At 39.5% G+C, this 19,929-nt stretch overlaps 1 protein-coding gene across 3 annotated transcripts in view; it reads right to left on the bottom strand.

Moving 5' to 3' along the window:
* SUSD1 (sushi domain containing 1) overlaps positions 1 to 19,568 on the bottom strand; it is a 41,064-nt gene extending 21,496 nt beyond the window's left edge. Inside the window, exons 1-11 of one of the 3 annotated variants that reach the window (XM_014259506.2) lie at positions 19,455 to 19,568; positions 18,019 to 18,150; positions 16,425 to 16,580; positions 15,598 to 15,750; positions 14,088 to 14,264; positions 11,999 to 12,175; positions 9,821 to 10,000; positions 4,446 to 4,540; positions 2,662 to 2,851; positions 1,579 to 1,673; positions 315 to 501 (exon numbers count right to left, since the gene is read on the bottom strand). In XM_014259506.2, the coding sequence (XP_014114981.2) occupies positions 315 to 501; positions 1,579 to 1,673; positions 2,662 to 2,851; positions 4,446 to 4,540; positions 9,821 to 10,000; positions 11,999 to 12,175; positions 14,088 to 14,264; positions 15,598 to 15,750; positions 16,425 to 16,580; positions 18,019 to 18,150; positions 19,455 to 19,539 (1,627 nt within the window). In that variant the 5' untranslated portion in view covers positions 19,540 to 19,568. The remainder of the gene's footprint in view (positions 1 to 314; positions 502 to 1,578; positions 1,674 to 2,661; positions 2,852 to 4,445; positions 4,541 to 9,820; positions 10,001 to 11,998; positions 12,176 to 14,087; positions 14,265 to 15,597; positions 15,751 to 16,424; positions 16,581 to 18,018; positions 18,151 to 19,454) is intronic. The other 2 variants (XM_088054186.1, XM_088054187.1) reach the window with 2 other exon arrangements.
* Positions 19,569 to 19,929: the final 361 nt, after the last annotated feature.

Raw genomic sequence — 19,929 nt, 5'->3', positions numbered from 1 at the left:
AGTGACTAAGCCTCTAACAGGGCAGGGAATTTAACTCAGCTGTCCTTGACACCAGTCTTGCGTCCAACCCACCGAACTATCTTTTCCCTGATGTCCCAAAATGACACATTAAGACTCTGCACCTCAATTTCCCTCCCCCTTCTGCCTCTGAACTCTACAAAATCCATGAAAATGAATAACGGACAATTTTGAGCATAGAAAGACTACTTTGACAGCCCACCACAAAACACTGGGATCAACAGTGCATATTCAGTTGAGTCTCTTACACCCACTAGGTGCTTTTGTAAGTATATAAAATAAATGGCAAGACCCACCTGTAATTTGTGTTGTCATAGAAACAAGCAGCGAAAAATTCAAAGCTACCATGGAAATATTAATAGAGTAGTTGGTGCCTGGTTGCAAATCTAAACAAACTTCAGGAGCTTGCTTGTGTGTGGAAAGTTCAAAGGTCATTTCATGATGGAAGTTCTTCTGATACCAACGCTGGCCTTGCACATGAAACTGTAACCAAACAATCACAGAATGAAAATTGAAATGTTATAATACATTACTTGCATTCAGCCATCTCATACTCTTAATCAGAAGAAATAGAAGGAGAGAGCACTGCATAGGAAGTGTCAAAACTGTTGGCATTGATAGTTAGTCAAATTCCAGTGCTTCCAAAATTTGATCTATCTTGATCAGATCTGCTATTTTCCTTGTTCTTTCACTTCTCCTCCTAGTCTATCTTCTTTTTTATTAATTTTCCCTAGGCCGTATTTCCCACTAACATACAGGCTTCCAGTAACAGTTCACTTTCATTGAAGTATACCCTCCTGGTGAATTATAAAAGTAAGCTCACGTGAACACATCACCCTGAAGATTGAGACAAAATCAGGTTATTTTTACCCATGTTCAAAATGCCAGCTACACTCTTGGATCTGCCTACAGACACCTATATTTCCATATTTCCAAGGAAATTTACAGACTCGTGGGTTCTTTTTTTTGTTTCAATAGGATTTTGTGTTTTATTGTTAATGACTGAAATAATCATGAAGTAACTAAATTAAAGCCTCTCCTGACCAAATGATTTCTCTGTTAATGAAAACTAAAATGCTTGTTGGATATTAATTGTGCATTAATTTTCCTCTAAATAGATCCTATGTTTTCAGATAATCTCTTAGTGCCTCCTGGCACAGGAAAACTTGAGACGACAGCAGGTGGTCAAGAGTCCTGGCAGAAGTAGTTCATGTAGAAATTCCCTGCTGGGATAAGGGCAGACTGAAGGCATACCACAAGGCAAAGAGAACTGACTCAGTGGAACTGGAATAGAGTTGTGTGAGTTGTTTGCCTGAACATGGCAAAATTGAAAGTAAAGATAAGGAGAGCAAATTAAGAGTTAAGTATGGGAAAAATAAGCAAGAAATGGGACTACAAGAGAGCATGGTCTTTCTTTGGCCACTATGCAATATTATTCTTTGGGGGTTTTTGAGATGTTTTATTATAATGAGGAACACTGCTAGCAGTGTGTGTTTGAAAAATTAGGTCTTTGATTGATAATAACCGCTTTCTAGATTCAAAATGTAGATTGTCACTTACTGAGTATCTGTCTTCCACACCAGTTCCCCTGACATTTCTCCTCCATTTCAAGCAGGTATCATTAAAAATTAATACATTATTGAAAGCTTCCTTTACTGTAGAGACAATTTAAAAAGAGATCAACTTATATTTATAAATTTTACCTCCTTCAACTTAATTGAATATGAGTAGCTGAGAATAAAATTTTTTGAGAAGTCATAAATTTCATTCTCTTCTGAGACAGAGGGGTAGGTTATCATTTCTTTTTCAATGAACAAACAAGATAAGTAAAACATGATCATTTTCCAGATAAATCGGATTTTGGAAAAACCCAAGCATGCTATTCAGGAACTTCAATACACAATTTACTTGTCCAGACCTAGAAGGTTATAATGACAGAAATATCAAGGGTACAGGCCTCCTGATATAAATGAAATTATCACAGAACGATCTGACATAGTTGATGCCCTTTAGGAAAAAGCATGTGAGCAAAAGCATTTTTGTGGATTCCAAAAGCAATTATTTCTGAAGGTCTGTCTCACCAGAATTAGTATGTCATAGGCTAAGCCTAAAGTCTCCATGACTAAAATACTACAGAAATCCACTGTTAGAACATGACTTCTGTAAAATTACTGGTAACTGCCAGAACCCTGTTAATCACTGGCAAACATAGGAGCATTGCCTGTAATGCTCATACCACTTAGATCAGTGTCACATAGCCAAGCAATAGGGAATTCTCCTACAGGCAGAGAACCATATTTCAAGGCAAAAATGGAAACCAGTAGGCACTGTACCATGGACCAAAATTCTGTGCTAATCCTGCCTCAGCCAGAAGGCAAGTCCTGAAAAAAGCAAATTTGCCAAAGCCTTCTGAAGGGCACTTACTGCCACTGCTCTCCTTGCTCAAAGAGTCAATGGCCAAGTGAGCAGAAAGAAAAACATCTTGCAGAAAAAGAGGATGCTGACAGTGGCTACATGTGTGTAGTCAGCATAAAGAATTATGAACTCTAGGAAACAGCCCCTTTTCCTGTTAGACTTAAATCAGTGAACTCTGCAGTACAGTATGTTCTTTTATAAGCACATAGGATACAAAACACAACCTACCCTTTGTTTGAATTGCTACTGTAACAGAGATGGTGATGTTTCTGGAAGAAATGGTCGTTATATTCACCATGTAGTTACTTCCAGAATTCAGATCTAAACACACCTTTGGATTATCTTCACTTGTACTGATGTTAAATATCACATCTTCTGAGAACATCTTCTCATCCAATCTTTGGCCCAATATATGAAACTATTGAAACAAAGACAACAGTGCAATTTGTTCTGGCTCTCCAAAATTCAGAATGCTTGTTTATTTAATCTTACCAGTTCTTAAAGGGAACACAGGATTACATCTGGTTTAGAGTACCAGTTCAAGGGAAGTATCTAGGTTTTTGACTAGCTACAAGATGTCTTAATAAACTGGATCTTTATTTCTTCTGGCTGTTAAAATTATTCATATTTTTTTCATATACTTCTTCAACAGATAGAAGGAATCTATTATGGAATCTAATCCAATCCATTAGGAATCTAATCTATTGTGAACCCTACTAAGATCTCCAACTCAAATAGCAAGGTGTAAGCACATACTGCTTCTTGTTTACAGCACACAGATAAAAACTGCATCTACTTGCTACTTTCTTTCCTTTTCATTACTTTTTTCCCCCTTACCCTAGAGAAGCAGTAGCAAGACGGAATGCCAAACAGTAAAAGACAAGCTTGCCTGACATTGTCCCAGTGTAGTGAAAAAGAAATCTGTTGCTTGTATGACATGAAGGGACAGACAAAGCTCACCTTCTCTGGCTATTCTGAAGTGTCATTCAGATGGCTGAATTCAGAACACATCATACAAGAGATCCACAGCCTGCCAGTTACCACTGGCTATATAAAAAACAGTTTTGACCTGTTAGGGGAACTGGGAAGCTGTGTTTTCCATCTCAGCAGTGCTCAATAGAAATATGCAAACTAAAAATACTTTGGTTATAACATAGGAGGAGAAAGATGTGTTGTTTTCCAAAATTATTACCCAGCCTTGAAATGTTTTCCACATTAATACACTTACCCTGGACACCCTAAATAACCCCTTTTATTTTTTTCCTTAATTGTACATACTAAAAAGAAAGGAAAGAAACCAAAACCAAACAACACACATGCATGCAAAACCCTTTCTTGGGATGTCATTTTGCAAACACAGGAATTCTTATCATGTTGTTTTGGCTTTCCATAACACTGACCAGACTATTTGTTTTGTTTCTGAGAATCTATGCCTTGATTTTTATTCTTATAAAAAAAAAAAAAGAAAAAACAAAAAACCACAAAACAGTTACAAAGGTTGTTTGCAATTTCCAAGAAAAAATGTTCTAAAATTTTCAGATATACATTAGTTGAACCTTTTGAGCAAAGCACATTTTGATATACCTTGCATTTCTAAAACATATTATATCCAGAATCTGCAAGTGATACACAGTTCAGTTCAGATGCTTGTCAGACAGGGACAGAGCCCAAGTTTTGAAGTGTATTCTGTGGCAATGTGAGCTTGAGCTCTTCAATGGAACTTCACTAAAACATAAACTTATGCTGTAACCTCTTACAGATTCGAGCAGGCATTTAGGTGATTTACTGGAATGAGACCCAGAAGCTTTTGAGTTTTTCACCTACCTTTAGCACAGGAATTTTCTTCTTTCCTAACCCAGACAGTCACCTGTAGGTTTCTAGGTGCTCCACTGGGAAGATCAAGACAAACTACCATACAAACAAAACCCACAAAACAAATATCCACTGCTGAATCAGCAGATATAAGCAGGACAAAATTAGTGTCAATCTCAAATACTTCCATTATCACTTACTGTGTACGTTTCCTGCACTCCCAGTCTCCCAGTTTTCCTTTGCCACCTCACACATGTTTCATTGAATATGGATAGATTACTGAATAATTCCTCCTCTGTGACCAAAAACATGAACATAGAAAGAAAATCATTACTTCTCATGCAAATCTTATATTTGGAGCAATTGCATATTTCTTACTTTTTCTGTGGTTTGGTCTTGGATTATTTTTTTGCTCTGCTTTTTTGTCCAAACAGGACAAAAACAAAGTAGGTAAGCACATATTAGGTAGAAACCTTTCTCTTAACTGTGTTGACTGCTAAACTTAAAATAACAGGCTAACTGAAGAAGCATGTCCTGAGCTAAAGACTGTGAACTCTTTAAACATACAACCAGTATTACATAAACTAACCCAGGGAGCTTTTAAGAAAGCTTCTGTGTTAGACTGAGAAAGAGTTTATTTGTAGCTGAATTAATGTTTTGGTTCATTATTTACATGAGCTACTTTTTAAAAGGTGTTGACATTTTTTCTTGTTGCAGAATAAATAAAATTAAGTAACACAGCTTAATTCTTAAAATTAAGAACACTTTTCAAAACAAACTAGATTAAAACAATGGAGCCCACAGAACCAAGCATGTAGGAAGTACAGTTGTAGCAACCAGAGATACATCCCTCAACACACCTCTGTTAATTTACACACAAGAGCAGGCTTTCTCAGAGACACAGCACAGTGAGGAAGGTCATCTCATCCACACTTTCTTTCAGCACTCTCTCTTACTGCTGTCATTAGACTCAGCACAGTTGCTCTCACATGACAAGAAAACATTCTCACATAGCTAAAAACAAAGCTCTCTGGTTACAACTCACATCAACAGTGAACATATTTACTCCTCTCCTTCACCAGCCTTCAAATTGTCATTCCTTTGTCCTACCACCATGTTTTCTCATTACATTCACTACATGACCTAGGTCACACAATATACACATCTGATATAGATTCTAAGCTGAAAAACACTTAGCTGCTGAAAAATTGAAAGATATTCATAGGACAGCATTGGTAGATACTTCAGCGAATATTCTCAAAAATAGTAGGTGCACTGTGCTGCTATAAAAGCAAGCACAGGTCAGGGCACCCTTCCTCTGTATATAAACTTCATTACCATCTCACAGGGGCCCTCTTGTAGCATGTGGGCATCAAGCTGTCATTAAAATAAATCAGTACATTAAGAATTTCTAGCATTTCTAGCATTTCATACTTGGGCAGCTATTTAGAACTACAATGTATTAACATTAATGTATTTTGCAGTGGTTTTTCTTTCTTTTTCTTTGACTATTAGAACTGCCATAAAACTGCTTTCTAAGATTATCTCCCTTTCCATATATTCAACAAATAGATACCTCACTCACTAGACCAGTTCATCTCCCAACTAGTTTTAACTCCTCCATTCCACATTCATTGTATTTGGAAATGCTGCTGAAAGCTTCCATGTTTCCAGGACAGAAGAAAGAGATCAACCAGTGTGTCCTCTAAAACAAATTTCTTACAAACAGCTGTGTGATTAACTGTATATAAGGGCTGCTTATTGTTATTGTTATCTGTTTCACAGTACTGCCTCAAAACTCTGCAGTCTTAGGCTTCTGTATCAACACAAAGAAAAAGATTATGTTCAGTTGTTGTATTCTTTAAATCAGACACAGTTTTATTAAAAGAGAGAATAGCAAGAAGGACTCAAAGACAGAGGGAAAATGTTTCCATATCCATGAGATCTGAATTAAAATGCCTAACAAGAAGGCAGGAGGGGACAAGAGAGGGAGTAATTGCATGACTTCTTAGCAAGAAAATCTGCAACTTGACTTAAGAGTTTATAAAATACAGTGGGGAAAAAAAGAAAGGGAAAATAAAGCAGCAAACAACAAAAGGGTTCTGAACTTTGAGGACAAGGCCACCAGGCAATGACCATAAATTCACAGAATAGCTGGCAAATCTTTTCTCAAAAGTTTCCACTTGAAATGGATGTGAGTGAAAGAGCATGAAAACCTGTACAGAACAATTACCACAACAAAGTCTTCAGCTTTCTGAGGAGACTGCTTTTTCTCCTTTACTCCTAGTGATCACACAGTCTTTGTTTGGACAACAAAACATACAGAAAGATCTTGGTTTAACATTAATCCCAGTAGCATAAACATAGTATCCAATAACAGCACAAAGGTTTCTCTGAAAAAAATATTCTGCAACTAGAGGGAGACAGGTTCCTTGAAACATTCATTCTACTGTGAAATCTAACAGTGGCAGTGACTTACAGAGCTTGGGAACTTGGGTTGTGAAACACACAGTAGCAGACAGTAGCATCCAGGTCTAAAATGTAACTGATTTTGATCAACAGCTTACACTCAAATTCACAAATAAGATGGGAGAAGCAAAGACCCTCCATTTGCCTATATCTCAGCACTATAAATTTTAAATTGTGATTAACCAAGGTGGGTGAAGTTCAGTGCTACCCCACTGACATTCATGTTACCTTCACAATCTTTTTCCCATTCCAAGAGAAAGTGTCCTAGAAACAACAAGCAAATAAATACCCGGAGACCAGAGGTGAAAGGTGAAAAAAGAATCCTGGAGGAATAAAGGCAGATCTGGGAGAGGATAGAGAGATGCAAATAGCACCTGGCAGTTGGCAGCCAGGAAAGACAGGCACTGGTAAACACAACACAAATGGTAGAATGCAAAAAAACCAAGTGTTACAGCACCAGTGAGTGTTGGAGAGGGAGAAATTTTGTCAAGAAATTCAAAGATATCAACCTTTTTACCAGACAGCAGACAGAATCAGCTCCACTCTGATATTTATCTTCAGCAAGTAGCTAAAAGAGAATCCACATGTGCATGTTCATCTACAGAGCTCTTGCCACCTATCCCCATGCATACAAGTAATTTAGTGGAAAGAAAAATCCCAGGTATTAGATTTTTTTGTATATTTTAGCCTGTTCGATTCTGTAAGTGGTGAATGATGTTGCAAATGTCATTTGCTACTAATACAGACTACATTTTTTCAATTAAATAAATGAAAATATCTCAAAAGCAGGTGCCAAGAGGATGGAGCCAGGCTCTTTCCAGTGGTGCCCAAAGACAGAATGACCAGCAATAGCTATAAACTAAACCACAGTAAGTTCCACCTCAACATGAGGAAGAACTTCTTTACACTGAGGGTGGCAGAGCACTGCAACAGTGCTCAGGGAAGCATGAAGACATTCCAAACCCACTTGGACGTGTTCCTGTGTCACCTGCTCTAGGTGACCCTGCCTTGGCGGAAGATTGGACTGGATGACATCCAGAGGTCCTTCAAACACTGGTCCTGAGATTCTGGGAAACCAAGCACTTCTACTCCACAGGAGAAGTTCTGTAAGGACCAGCTACACAAGATGTTCAGGCTCACATGCTGAGCACACTGGACAGCAGGTACTTTAATTGCTTATCTGTTCTCTGCACTTCAATCACCTCATTTTATGTGTATAAATCAGAGGCTGGTAAAAACCGTAATCCAGTTTACTGTTGCCTTACCTTACTGGTGTCTTAATCCAATCAGCATCACAAGTAAAATTAACTTTGTAATGGTATTTTTTAATATTTAAACTAGCTACGTAGAAAAGTTCTTGTATACACACACACATATATATTTACCATATATCCCAAAAGAGAATGCACCAAACAATGCAAATAAAAGGCATCCATAGCAACCACTTTTTAAGAAATTAAGAAATTAATTGTCAAAGAGAATTTCCTGTGGATGCCTTATTTCTAATGTAATTTTTCAGGTGGGATGAAAAGACAATTGGTTTTCCAACATCTATCATAAATTATTTTGGAATGGTACATAACCTGGTACATAACTTTCTCTCATTTTAATGGGCATTACTGATTAATTATATATGCCATTAGGAGCACTTAAATCTCAAAGGCATCACTGCACAAACTGAAATTTCATTTAATTTTAAAGCAATTTGTTACCTCTACTAAATTTGAAAAATGTACAAGTCAAGAAGATGCAACAATTTCCTGTTGATGGGTAATTTTTTTTAAAGGAGTGTGGACTAATTAGGCTATTTTTGTAACTCTTCCTTACCATTCTATTTGACCATAATTGACTTATTTGGCCCTCTGATACAGCAGCTAGAGCCAGAATCTAGCAGAGCTCTAGCTGAAATCTGTGGTAATCCTATGAGTGCAGTCTGCAGGTTCAGGCCCGTCAAAGCTTCAGAGCATTCAAGACAACTGTTGGCACTGCAAAGACTGACAGACCTGACTAACTTAGTCACTCTACACAATGTTGGCTTCAAAATCAATTCACAAAATACCATCATGTGAGTTTCCTGAAAGAAATATGAATCATAGCTTTTAGCAACAGCAGTTCACTTGGGCACTTCAGCAGCTGAGAAAACTGCTCTTCTAAATACTCATTTCACTTGATGTCATATGTTTTACATTTGCAGTAGATGCTCAAGAAGTCAAGTGAGAGAAGAGAGGCCTCATGCAGTACCTCTGTATCAAGTGAAGTCCTTGTCAGCTGTCAAGGACACATTTTTAGTCTTTTTTAAAACTATAAGATGTTTCAAAGCTAAATGAACACCATCTTCTACAAAAGACAGCATTGCTACTTAAGAACTAGAGATAGGCAAGTGAACTAGTGATAGATAGTAGACAACTCCTTTTTAGGACACAGAAGAACACTAAAGAGCACAACAGTCATAGTCCAAAACATCTGCTAGTTGTTGCTGTTAATAAAATGTCAGTACCTCCTGTTTCCAAGCACACAGTATGACAACACCTTTGTTACACATCTCCCTTCTCAGGACTCATTCTTTACTAAGAAAATAATTCTGGAATGAAATTCAGACAACGAGATGTAGGCTGGAAAGGGAACCATGAAGAAATTTTTGCTTTTGTCATTACAAGAAAAGAACAAAAACCAAAACAAACAACAAAAGAAAAAGAGAGGGGGAGAGAGAGGGAGAGAAAGGGCTTCAAATTCAATTTCCACTGTTTGCACTGGAGCACACTTTACAATATTGAATTCACAAGAAAATATTGTTAAATGCCTTCTGCCCCTTACTCCACAGACTTCTAAAGCTGAAGGCTCTCAGTGAAGCAATAAAACTCTGGTCACATTAGTCTCTTTCTGTTTGAGATAAAAAGCAAGACTATAGAAAGATCTGTGGCATCCAGTAGATTGTTAATGGTCTCTTTTGTGACCTTTCCATCTAAAAGTACCACCACATTCCCTACATCATAAATTAGAAGGGGATTTCTTGCCTTCATTCTTCCTCCTGTTCCTAATTTCAGAACAGGAATGACAAACTAATTAAATTTCAATTTAAACAGCAACTTTGTATGGTAATACTTACCTTTGCATACATAGGTAATATTCTCCCATGACTGATCTATTGTGCATTCTGAAAAATTCCTGTCTCCATTGAAATAATATCCTTCTTTACAGTGATAGTACACTCTGCTCCGCAGAGTGGTAGAGTTGTCCCAGGTCATTGTCGTGTGTGGAATCAGCAAAGGTTTGCCACAGTCTATTTCTGGAACAGAGAAAAACAGGAAGACAAAACCTTGAAATGAAAATACAAAGGCAAGACAGTGTGTTAAAAATGGAAGAATGACCTCTTTCAGCAAGTTACACTTCGCTTTTTTTCCACTTCTTAGAGATTTCTAGGAATCAGGCCAGCTCATCAGAGCACAGAATTTTGTGGCTGAAGACTTTCTAGCAGGGTGCAGCATTTATCCTACACTATGACCCATAAAATGAAACCAAGTGTCTTGATTAGAAATGGAGAGCAAGGATCTTTAAGCAAATTTTTATGAATAAGTCTGTCTTCCCACAACACTCTCTTATCCTCCACATGCTATTTATCCCTATACTTTACCTACCATTAGTAACAGTAGATATTAAAAAAGACATTCGGTCCAAGGAGTGTCATGAAAGAACAGCATCAAGAAGGTTATGTTCCTTTGTCAGTGGATTTAATTCAGGTTTTGGAAAAAGTTGCTGCTACAGACAAGATGAATGAGCAATTCTGAGGGAAAATTTGTCAGATTATGCACACCACTTCCAGGTAATTAGAAAGCAGGGATAATGAACTAATAATTTAATTCATTTGCTCTGGTTTTTTGGGCTGCATAATAAAAACAGGGAACAAAAAAATTAGAAGTGAAGATCAAATAGATGTAACAGTATTATTTAGGGTAAAATCTGCTTTTCAATTCACAGTGAATGTTGTACCTGAAGAAAAATACTCTATACCACTTCAGTTATAAGAAGCAAACACTGTAAGAATTAAAATCTTACCCTAGTTAAAACCTATATGGAGCAAACAAGTTTTTTTTAACTGTTCAGTAATTTTAAGTGATTCTAAAATTCTCTTAAAAAAACACAAAGCTTATAGAATCATGATCTGTATAACTTTTAAAGAAAAATTTAAACATATGTGTTTAATAATGGGCAATATATCCACCATCATGACTACCTTCCTCTCCATACAGCAATGAGTATGGATGAGTATAGTTTATCTACTATAAATCATCAGAACTTGGAATAACTAATGTACATGCAAGCTTGTGCTTAACTCATACAAGGACAGTATGTGACAAGACACAAAAACTCCTGCTTTTCCAGCTACCTGCCCATGGCCATTCTGTAAGCAGACTGAAATGCAGAAGCACATTCTTGTGTAACACTGAAAACTTTCCACTTAGACTCATGACACAGAATAAGAATATTAAAGGTCATTCTAAAAGTAGAGAGTGGTTATAAAATACACACGGAGCATTCAAAAAAAATTACTACATTTGATTGCAATAAACTGAAAGCTTGATCCTGCTGGATCAAGCTGAAAAGATATTTCTTGCCCAACAAATGGAAAAATGAAGCTGTGCAAATGTGAAAACTGACTAAAGTGTGTAACTATTCTAAGGTCTCCTAATTAAGAATATAAGCCCAGATTTAAAAACAAAAACAAAAACAAAAACAGAAGAGTTTTTTTTTTTAAATGTACCTCTGTGTTTCATCTTACTGATGGAGCTCTTTAGGCTACATTCTTCCAAATCTGTAAGAGCACTATAAGAGACTTGACTCATCTCAAATAGCAACAGCATGTCTGAGGATTCAAAATTTGCAAAATTTGTCAAAATACAGGAATTTTGAAGGTATGTTAATAACTAACAGCAGTTTGATTTCTGATGGTGGCTTCAATGGCTATCAGAAAAGTAGAGTGGATATTGAACCTGAAAAACGTCAGCAATTTAGGCTGTATTTTCATCTCATGCTAATCCCAATGCTTGACATGCATTGGGATTATGTTCTTGGAATGTTAACTTCTAACAATTTATTGCAACTTCATTAGCAAGACAGATTAAAAAAATCCAAAAAAAACCAACCCTGTTCAATATATGGTTTTTGTTTTGTGACAACTTTCTATGCCAGAAGATTGTATAAACTGAATGCCCAAAGAGGATGACTGATATTTATTACAGTGATTTAAATGGTATCTATGCTAAATAAATCTGAAGGCAGACTTTACCTTTGCACACCAAATCAGGGCCATCCCACTGTCCTTTGGCATTGCAGACCGCAGTGTGACTGCTGCCTGCCATCAGGTAACCATGATCACACTTGTAAGTAACTTCACTTCTGTATGTGGTCCCACCCACAGATGCTGTGGCATGCGAAACAGGAGGTGGAACCCCACAGTCCACACCTGAGGAGATGAAGGAAGACAGACCTGTTAGTCAACCAGCAGGAGCAATGACAGCTGCACTCACATAAATATTTCTTTCATCTTCACCAGCTAACCCTCTTCTCCTGTAGCAATGCAACACTTCCTCAAGTCCTCTGCAATATTCCTACTATGACTGACAGTGCTGTAGCTACTCCGAACATCTGCTTCCAAATAAAAGGACCAACAAAACTTTCCTATCTTTCTCTCAGAATACCATGCTAAATCTGTGACTCCCTCCTCGGTCTAGCTGTTGTATAGAGAAAAGTCCTGGTTTTCTTCTAAATCTTTAGACTCTCCTGCTTTGACAAACCTGATTACATCTGATAAGGTGGTTCTATACCATTAGCAATGAGCAACACTCAAAGGAAGGCTGATGAGCAGAAACTGCCTTTAGAAAGCAGAACTTTAAGAAGTGCATGAAAGCTGTAAAAATGAAAAACCATAGAAAAGCTTACAACATATAATACAAAAGTTTCCTGTTAAGGCAAGAATCTACATAGGGCTTAAGCAAAGAAGCCAACATGCACACACACACACAAAAATATGAAGAACTTGTTCAAAGTACATTTACTAGTATTAAAAAAAAAAAAAAAATCAGACTTTCTGGTTTTACAAGAGAAGTCCTAATTGAAAACCAGGAAAAGAGCTTGCAATACAAGGAGGAAGTATGTTTGACATTTCAGACTTTCAGCTGCTTCTTGGTTTATCATGTATTTTATTTCAATTAACTATGTGCTAAGAAAGTCTGACCTGACCTACTGTTTGATTGTAGAAATTAAAAAAAAACATATGAAAAAACAACTTTTGAAAAACATTAGCAAAAAACAAATATATCAACAACTCGCAAGAATTGCATTCCACAAACTTTCCCTAGGGACTGCTTGAGACTTGAGGCACTCCCTTTTTGTTTTCAAATTCATTGTCCCCAATTTATTTTGGGGGGTGGGGGGGAAGTGTTACTTGCATTGTTTTATAATTGTTTTATCTTTTCCTTCTTACGAATTTCTTGTGACGGTATTTTGTTTTTCCTAGCCACATTGTTTTAGTGCCCTTATTTTGATTTATTCACTTCCCATAAATGTTACATTTCTATCCATTCTCAGAGGGAAAAAAAATGAGAAAGGGAAAGAATTGGAAACCATGAGGACTGTTGTCATTTCAGAGAAAGAAAAAACTGTCTTCACTGAGTGACAGTGGCAATTTCCAGGATGACAACTCTCCCCTGTAGAATTGCTACACACAGTGTATCTTCTGCTAGCTAGCACTTCAAGTAGCAATTAACTCCTACAAAGGCTAACTACTCATGGGAACACAAAAAGAATCATGCACCTTTAAGCAGTAATATTGCCAGAAAATGGATGATTAGAACGCCAAAGCAAGTGTACATTTTAAAGACAGTCATAGGAAACTTAACACTTCAGGGATGTGGAAATGTCTGTTCACACACAAATGCTCTTAAAATTATGGAGACTACCCAGAGCTGTGGAATGCTATGATGCCTCTCTTTTGCATCTACAGCAAACCTTCAGACAAAACTTCTCAAGGTGTCAGGAAAATTGATGTTTTCATGAGAGGTCAGTGATGGTTTCCAACTCAGTAGCCATTAAATGCTAAAGAAATCTAGTTGTCTTCTGTAAGCCTCAGCTCACAGGCAGAAGGACACACTGCAGTGTCTGTAAAAATGCAGGGACCAGCACCAAAAATGTCACTACACTAAAGAAAAAGGTAAACAATAACATGTCCTTTTACTTTCTTCTTTTTCTGCAAATAACCAGATCTTGAAAAAACATTTCATTCAGATTGTAGAAACAAGTCTACTATCTTCACAAACACACTTCTCATGCATGAATCTCCTTAATGAAGAATTGAAGAAAGATTTAAGACTCTTCACCTTTACAGCTTAAAGTGGCAGGTTCCCAAGTTTCATTTGCAGTGCAGTATGAGAACTTTCCTTCATTGCTGTAAAACCCTTCTTGACACTCATAATGAACTGCACTTCCTGGTAGCAAGCTGTAGTTCCCCACAATGTAGCCATGCTTCATTTCAGGAGGGGAACCACATCCGATTTCTGCAAAGAGACTGGATTGAAAGGTCTCACAGTACATAAACCACAACACCTGACCACTTTAAAATTAGCTGAACTAGATGGTCACATCACAAAATACACACGATCTGATGAATCTGAGGGGCTGCCAAAGGGGTAGAATACTAGATTTGAAGAATTGTCCTGACCATAGTTGGAGGAACACAGGGGAAGCAGTTATTGAGCTACACCCTTACTAACATACAGCTGGAGCCATTCACAACACCAAAGATGAGACACTACAATGTGATGGCTCTTTGCATGGGCCAGTCTCATTATAGCAATGGCTGAATGATACTTCAGCATCAGAGGAAAATACCAGACGCCAGTGCACAGCTTTATTTCCCTGTGCATGGGGAAAATTAAGCACTTTGCAGTGGATAAATTGAAAAGAACTGTTCTGCCCTCCAAATGCTTCATCTCATTGAAAAAGCCTGCATACAAAAGCTGCACTCCTCCAGCACATCTGTTTGGACAGGGCTCCCTTGTGCAACTCTGCAAGAAACACAATCGGTACAGACACTCTACTTCACCGAATACAGAGGAGCAAGTCAGTGAGATAAGAAGCAGGGTTATCAGCAATTCTGGCAAACACAGCAGAGCACTCCAGTCAGAAAAACTGAACTCTTACAGGCTGTGAGCTTTACTGATGGTTCTGGCAATAATTCAGAAATAAAAGCTGAATATAATCTAGGCAGCTCCTTCCACCTGGGATGCCTGTGTTCATTATATGCTCTGATATCCACAGCTTACACTGCTATCAGTTTGCATCTGTGAAAATTGACACTAAAGATGGATTTTCAAAATGGAAACTTGGTTTTGGTTGAGTTTTTTTTGTTACGGCAACATAAACTGAACCATTTATTTATGCAGGTGGCATAGCATGCAATAAATAGCTAAACTGTTGTTTTAGTATTTCTCTCCCCTTGGTTTTTTTCATTCATCTAAGCTCTCTTATCAGATACTTAGTCTCTCTTCTCTTCCCCTTTATGTGGTGTGATTATATAAACAACTGGATTACAACACACTTCCTTTCTACTCCGAAACTAACTACATTACTTTCATAACATTATCAAGCTTCTGTGACCCAGCACATCTGAAGCACTGCTGAGAACCTGTAGGAATATCTGGCATTGACTCTGGGATCCTGACATTACTGGAACAAACTGAATACAAGAAGAGAAAAAAAAATCATACAGGAAGCAAAGTCCAGAGAAAGGGTTTCTTCCCTGGAGAAGCTCAGGCCAGAACAGGCACTACACTATGGTTCAACATGTGATTCTATACGCTAGCAAAAACAGCATCCAAAGACTCTCACCTTTGCATGAAACTGTCTTTCCATCTTGATGAAAAGAATGCTCTCCCGTTTCTAATTTATAACCATCATTGCAGTAACACATGTAGCTTCCTTCTGTATTCACACATCTTGCATTGTGACCACACAGTCCAGACTCCTCACATTCATCTATATCTAAAATTTCAGAGAAAAGTAGATGCACTTCATAGTAGTTATTTTTTTGTTTTCATTAAATAATATAGGGCCCAAGCTTAACTCTTTCATGAAGAGTTGTACATAGATTCTCACAGCTCTTCTAGGAAAACAAAGGAGTTTATCATTGTCTCATCTTCAAGCATCTGGAAAGAGGACTCTTGCAATTTTGAACTAGATAGCTAGTTGAAAGCTAGCTATCTTTAGAATTACTGCTGGTTTACTTGACAAATAGTTTCCAATGTTATATGATGTTCAAACAATTCCAGAAAAATCCTGTATCCGGACATCTCTTGAACAGTTATAACAGTTCATCACTAACAAGGGACTGGCTAATATTCTACACTAAACACAAAAATTACAATCTGGGGAATGTTAAGTATCATCCTATTTTGTTAATCTAGCTGCTGCTGCTTCTTAAAAGATCATCGTTTGAATGAGACAGTGAAGCGATGACTTGTAACATGGCAGAGTTCCAAATGGAACTAATTCATAGTTGTTAGGAACCTGGAAGTCAAACAAGCACATCAACAACAAATAGTTCTCTGATGTAGTGTCAGAAAAGAAGTTCTACAGTGATGGGAAAAAAAAAATACTTGTGCAGTAGAAAATTAAGTTCTGGATTTGTCATGCTCAGGATTCTTTGTGATGTCTACCTGTACAGTTCGTGCCATCATTGGGAATAAATGTCTTGTTGTTGTTGGAGGCTCGGTATCCATCAAGGCAAACACAGTAAAAACTTCCATGTGTATTATGACACAGTGTATGATTTCCACAGATCTTGCTGGCTCCAATCTGGCATTCATCTTTATCTATCAGTACAATTGGAAAACATCAGAGAGAGATTAAGAAATGTGGGGTACCCTCCCCCCTTCACTCACGCACAAGTAACCAGACTTCTCCTTACTGATTTCCTTTATAAATTATTTGGGATGTAAACACTGCTGGTAAGCTGGAGAACAACAGAAATGGTTGTGCCTGGATGAAAATGCGAAAACACTTCATGACACAGCTTAAGTTGACCTAAGATTTTAAGAGCTGCTGAAACCAGAGGGCCCTGGTCTCTCCTTCCACTCTTCCTTATGGCATATACAAGCACAGCTACAGTGTGGGTAGAGAATGGATCAAGAGCAGCCCTGCCAAGAAGGATTTGGGGGTGCTGGAGGTGAGAGGCTGGACACGACCCAGTCATGGGCACTCCCAGCCCAGAGAGCCAAACGTGTCCTGGGCTGCATCCAAAGCAGCGTGGGCAGCAGGGGAGGGAGGGGATCCTGCTCCTCTGCTCTGCTCTGGTGAGACCCCACCTGGAACCCTGCATCCAGCTCTGGGGGCCCAGCACAGGAAGGACATGGAACTGCTGGGGCAAGTCCAATGGAGGCCATAAAGATAATAGTTGGCTGAAGCACCTCTCTCACAAGGAAAGGGTGAAGGGGTTGGGGGTTGCTCAGTCTAGAAAAGAGAAGGCTCTGGGAGCCCTTATTATGGCCCTCCAGTACCTAAAGGGGACTTTCAAGAAAGCTGGAGAGGAACTTTGGACAACATCCTGTAGTGCTAAGACAAAGGGGAATTGCTTTCAACTGAAAGAGGATGGATTTAGATTTGGTATTATGAAGAAATTCGTCATTGTGAGAATACCAAGGCACTGGAACAGGTTGCCCAGAGAAGTTGAGGATGCCCCAATGCCCAATCCCTGAAAGTGTTCAAGACCACTTGGATGGAGCTCTGAGCAACTTGGTCTTGTAGAAGCAGTCCTGGCCATGGAAAGGGGGTTGGAACTGTGTGATTTTTAAGGTCCCTTCAGACTTGAAGCATTCTATGATTCTGTGTTTTTCCTACAGCGAGACACCTGAACTCTGTGCAGGATCCAGCAGCTGCCAGTGCTTTGTGAAAGAAAGGTAAGAGATGGAGAGCAGGAGATCGCTGGTGAGGGACCACCCCCTTTAAGCACTGGTAAGCTGTTACGGACACTGAGACACAGCATTTGACATTGTTCTTTGATTCACATTTTGATTCATACGTATAAAATGTCCTAAGAAGGACACTGTCAGAGACAGTAACAAAACATTAAACACTTCTGAACATGTAGAAGTCTTTTGGTGAGGAAAAACAATCCAAATACATTCTGTGGGAAATTCTGCCAAGAAATGACACAGTTTTTAGCCTGCTTTGAAGAATGCATTGAAACTACTTGAGAAGGAGCATTTTAGGAATTTACAGAGTTTCTTTCCGTTTTGTAAACAGGCAGCCTACCTTGACAATGGGTTCTTCCATTGCCTACAAATCCATAATTGCAGATGCAAACACTTTTTCCTCCACTTTGCTGACATGTTGCATGAATGTGGCAAGTTGCACAGACATCAGGAATGGATCTGTTCACAATTGCTGCAAGGACAAAAAACCACAATTACCTTTTTTGTAAAATACCTTGTGGCATGGTAGGATAACCAGCACAGAATTCAAAGTGGAGATAAAATCCAGTCTGAAACACATGGATAGACTACTATGTCCCCCAATCTCATCTTGAAACTTGCAGGAAAACCCCAGCTATTGTATGAAAAGACTAAAGATGAAAAATAAACAGAAAAGATTCAATAAATAACTACACTGAGCATTTTTCTTCATCCTTCTCTGACAACAAGGAAAAGAGCACTTCAGCAATCAGAAAGATTTAGAAGGTATATAGTAAGCAGCTCTACCCAATATTATTAATCTTTTCTCCATATGCATTTGTTTATCTTTTGTCTTTATTTCTGTTTCCTCTGCTTTGTTGTGTTTTTTTCTGTTATTTATAGAGTTATAGAGACTTCTGTTATAGAGACCACTCTACAATGTCTAAATACATAACTTGAAGGAGAAGGCAGCTGAACACTCTAGTATTTTTATGCATCAAATTTATCACTGTGATAAAACTGCCCTTCCACATGTGCAGGGTGTCAGTTTTACTTACAGTGCATTTATGAGTTCCTTAAGGCTGTAGAAAACACTGCAGAATCCTACTCCTAATTATCCATGTTTTTATATACTTGTGTGCGTGTGTGTTTCTGATTCGAACAGAAAACAAAAACTGTCAGCATCCGACGGCAGCCAACACAGATGAGAAACAGATGAGTTTACAAACAGCCACGGAGAGAACTTTCTTACAATATCTCCATCTTTTGATAAGACATGGTAGTATCGTCCTCAGACTGTTGCTTCAGGAGTTAAAAAAACGTGTTTCCACCCTCTGCCTCCCCTTATTACTACAGCTGAAATCTTATTACTTCTTTGTCCTTCACAACACCCAATTTATCATGCCAGCACTACAGTCACCTCAATGTCTTGGTCCTACCCATGTGCTCCCTCAGGCGCGGCTCCCGCCGTGGCAAGGCCCTCTCGGCCCGGCAGGACACGAGGTCGCTGTCACCACCTCCGCAGCAGGTGTCGAGGAGACACACCAGCCGGCGCCAAGGACCGCACCCACCACGGCTCCCTCTGCCTCCGCCGCCGCGGGTACCATCACCACCACCTCGGGATGCTCCGCCACCATCACCGTGGGACACTCGGACATGCACATCAGCATGGGCTGCCCCCAACACCACCACCACCACCACTACCACCACCACCACCAGGAGATCCTCCACCACTACCAGCAAGGGCTGTCTGGCTCCCAGCTCCAGCTGGCAGTCCCCCCGCCAGGCCGCACTCACCCCGCGGCCGCCCCGCGCAGCGCGGCAGCGCCAGCAGCAGCAGCAGCAGCAGCAGCGGCGGCGGCGGCCCCGGGGCCCGGCCCATGTCCCCTCCGCCACCGCGCCCTCGGTGCTGCACGGCCCCGCTGCCTCTGCATGGCCCTGAGGGCGGAGGGAGGGACGGGAGCCGAGGGCAGGGCAGAGCCCTCGGCCCCGGGAGGAGGGCGGGACGCCCTTATCGCCGCCGCCGCGCCCTCGGGCCCGCCGGGGCTTTCACCCTCAGCGAGGCCCCTTTCCTCCCCGGCCCCACTGCCCGCAAAACACTCTCTTTTCTTCCCTTTTTTTTCTTATTTTCCTTTTTTGTTTTCTTTTCCTCTCTTCCCTGGCACAACCCCTTTCCTTCCCGGGGACGCCGCCTCTGCCCCGGCCAGGCAGGTGGCGAGGCTGATAAGGGCTGATGCTGTCCGTAGCCCGGGGGCGGGGGGAGAAACGGATG

Source organism: Pseudopodoces humilis, chromosome 4 (genome assembly GCF_049639895.1).
Source record: "Pseudopodoces humilis isolate 2021_Gansu_Grassland_sample_001 chromosome 4, ASM4963989v1, whole genome shotgun sequence".
Lineage (NCBI taxonomy): Eukaryota > Metazoa > Chordata > Aves > Passeriformes > Paridae > Pseudopodoces > Pseudopodoces humilis.
This window is presented reverse-complemented; position numbering and strand designations above follow the sequence as displayed.